The following is a 2,585-nucleotide window of genomic DNA, read 5'->3' as shown; positions in this document are numbered from 1 at the left end:
TATTTCTATGAGTGGTAAAATACATATAATTTGAGAGATCTCAAATGTTCCAAATGTTTAAATAGCTCAAAAGTATCCCCAACATTTTCTATTGTCATTTTCCGTAAAAAAAATAGCTTTAAGAAACAAGTCACGGATTTGATTGCCATGACCTCGTAAAACACGAGGTATGTTTTACAGAACTTCTTCGTTTTGAATAAGTCATGATAATAGTTTTAATTTTGTAGGAAGAACCTTTTGTGATGAGAAAAGCTGGTTCACTAGTAAGGGATGGACATGATGAATATGAAGGATTTACTATAGATTTGTTACACATACTCGCTCAAACTCTCAACTTTCAATACGAGATATACGTCAGTCCTAAAAACCAATATGGCGCTAGACAAAATGGCGGTGTGTGGGATGGTATGGTCGGTGAAATTATTAGTGGGGTAAGATTTATTTTTAAGTCCTTACACAGAATTAATAGCTTCCCTTGTACCGACAGTCCATCAGTATCCTCTTGTCTTAACTTTGAACTAAAAATGTCTGACCATGGACCGCTCGGTAGATAATAAAACTGGATAGTGGCGTTTGACGAGGGGTTCGGAATTTTTTATCATTCCATGGAAAAGATTGCCCGTGACTGTGCCTCTTGACTTTTCTTTGGTCCTTACTAGGCCATCCCAACTAATAACTCATAGAAACTCCACTGCATGCGGATTCTACGGGATTATCCTCCATAAAATAAGGTTACTTTGTTCTTTAAACGTTCAAGTACAATCGCCGGGTTTTTCGCAATTTTCGAAAATTCTAGACGATTATTGTGTGTAATTTCAGAATGCCACATTAGCAATGGGTGCTATATCAATTACATCACAAAGAGAAACAGCTATAGACTTCAGTCTGGGAGTTTTAACTACAGGAGTAAACATACTAGTACTGATGCCAGATGACCATTATACCATATTCCAGTTCCTCAAACCATTTTCTCTCGAGTTGTGGATGGCCATCCTTGGATCTTCAGTAGTCGTATGTTTGGTGTATTTTATTTTGGATTACACTCATCCTTCCAGAAAGTTTACAATGAAGGAGACTTTGTGGTTTTCTATTGGAACACTTCTAAAACGCGGTACAGACTTCTCTCCTGGACCAATATCACAACGTATTCTTACCATCGGCTTTGGTTTCTTCGTTCTCATCACTGTCGCCACCTATACTGCAAACATGGCGGCCTTCTTGACAACCAAAAATCTTGGAAAAACTGTCGACTCATTTGAAAGTTTGTCACAAAATGACGATATAGAGTGTGGAAGCGTCAAGAATTCGGCAACGTTGAATTTTCTGAGAATGGGTACAAAGCCTGTTTTTAAAAGATTGTTTGAGAAAATCGAAGAATCTGATGGAATGGTGACAAATTCCTCAGAGGGCCGGAAGCGAGTGGCAGAGGGGGATTTCGCTTTCATTTTTGATTATCTGATCAACTCTTATGCTGAAGGTAATAACTGTAACATCACTGCAGTGGCGTCACCTATCCTGATTCAGGAACATGGTATAGGGATGGCAGCAGGAGCACCTTTTAAAACTAGCGTCAACATAGAATTACTAAATCTTAAGGAAAGAGGTACATTACAAGGGCTGAAAAAGAAGTAAGTAAATTTGACCGCATAACTGTCGGTAACCATATAAACAATTCATTTGAATCGCGTTGATCTGTTCCAGAAATTATCATGCAAATCATACATGTGTGCATTAACTATTATTGTAAAGTAAATTTGTTCAAATACCCTTCAGTAGCGAGATAACTAGATACGGACCCTTGTTTACATTTTGACATCATTTTGAGTTTCTATCAACTGCGATAGTGGTAGAAAGTAGACATCTGTGGCGTTTTCAATGATCGAAGGATCCCCAAAGTTTGACTATGAGTGGAAACCGGAACCTCGTTTTGTTTGCAGATTAGGTTCCTTGGACACAAATATAACGAGTCTTATGGATACAGTTATTTTATTTTCAGGTGGTGGGATGACAGAAGAAAATGTGATGCCGATTCATTGTCCAATAAAAAGAAACCTCAAGTCCAGTTCGGGGTACGTCACACAGCTGGTGTGTTTATATTGGCAGCATTCGGCACAGCTTGTGGTGTGGCATTCTTTCTCTTTAAAAAATTCTACCTACTTGCCAAACCAATCAAAAAGAGTTGTTCAGACGAGGTGGAGAATGAAAAAGAGAAATTGAAAAATGAAATATACAGCAATGATCTGAAGATATATGAAAATAATATAAATTTTCCGCCTCCCCAAAATGTTTAAGATGTGCGTGCTAACTTTCTAATGTATTTTGTAGTCTGAATATTATTCTAAACATAATCATTCTCTATATTGTCAATAAATGTTATATATTCCATTGTTTTCAAAGGGAGATAATAGAAGTAGGAGTTATCACTGGACCGACTCTCACATGAACCTATACATCATTAATTCATTTACCATCTCTTTCCATGTTAAATCACAAAATTCAACCTCCAATATGTCACATGAAAGTCTGACCAATACTTAGTTTCTGAACAAAATATCATTATATCATGACCATGAAAATTTTATCAA

At 36.9% G+C, this 2,585-nt stretch overlaps 1 protein-coding gene across 1 annotated transcript; it reads left to right on the top strand.

The window, feature by feature from the left end:
• Positions 1–227: 227 nt before the first annotated feature.
• LOTGIDRAFT_103475 (hypothetical protein) lies at positions 228–1,632 on the top strand (the record flags this gene model as incomplete). Its single annotated transcript, XM_009053119.1, has 2 exons — positions 228–431; positions 820–1,632. Coding segments are annotated over 2 exons (1,017 nt in total), but the record flags the coding sequence as incomplete, so codon positions are not given.
• Between the last annotated feature and the right edge of the window lie 953 nt (positions 1,633–2,585).

The sequence above is a fragment of the Lottia gigantea genome, assembly GCF_000327385.1.
Source record: "Lottia gigantea unplaced genomic scaffold LOTGIsca_2, whole genome shotgun sequence".
Taxonomy (NCBI): domain Eukaryota; kingdom Metazoa; phylum Mollusca; class Gastropoda; family Lottiidae; genus Lottia; species Lottia gigantea.
This window is presented reverse-complemented; position numbering and strand designations above follow the sequence as displayed.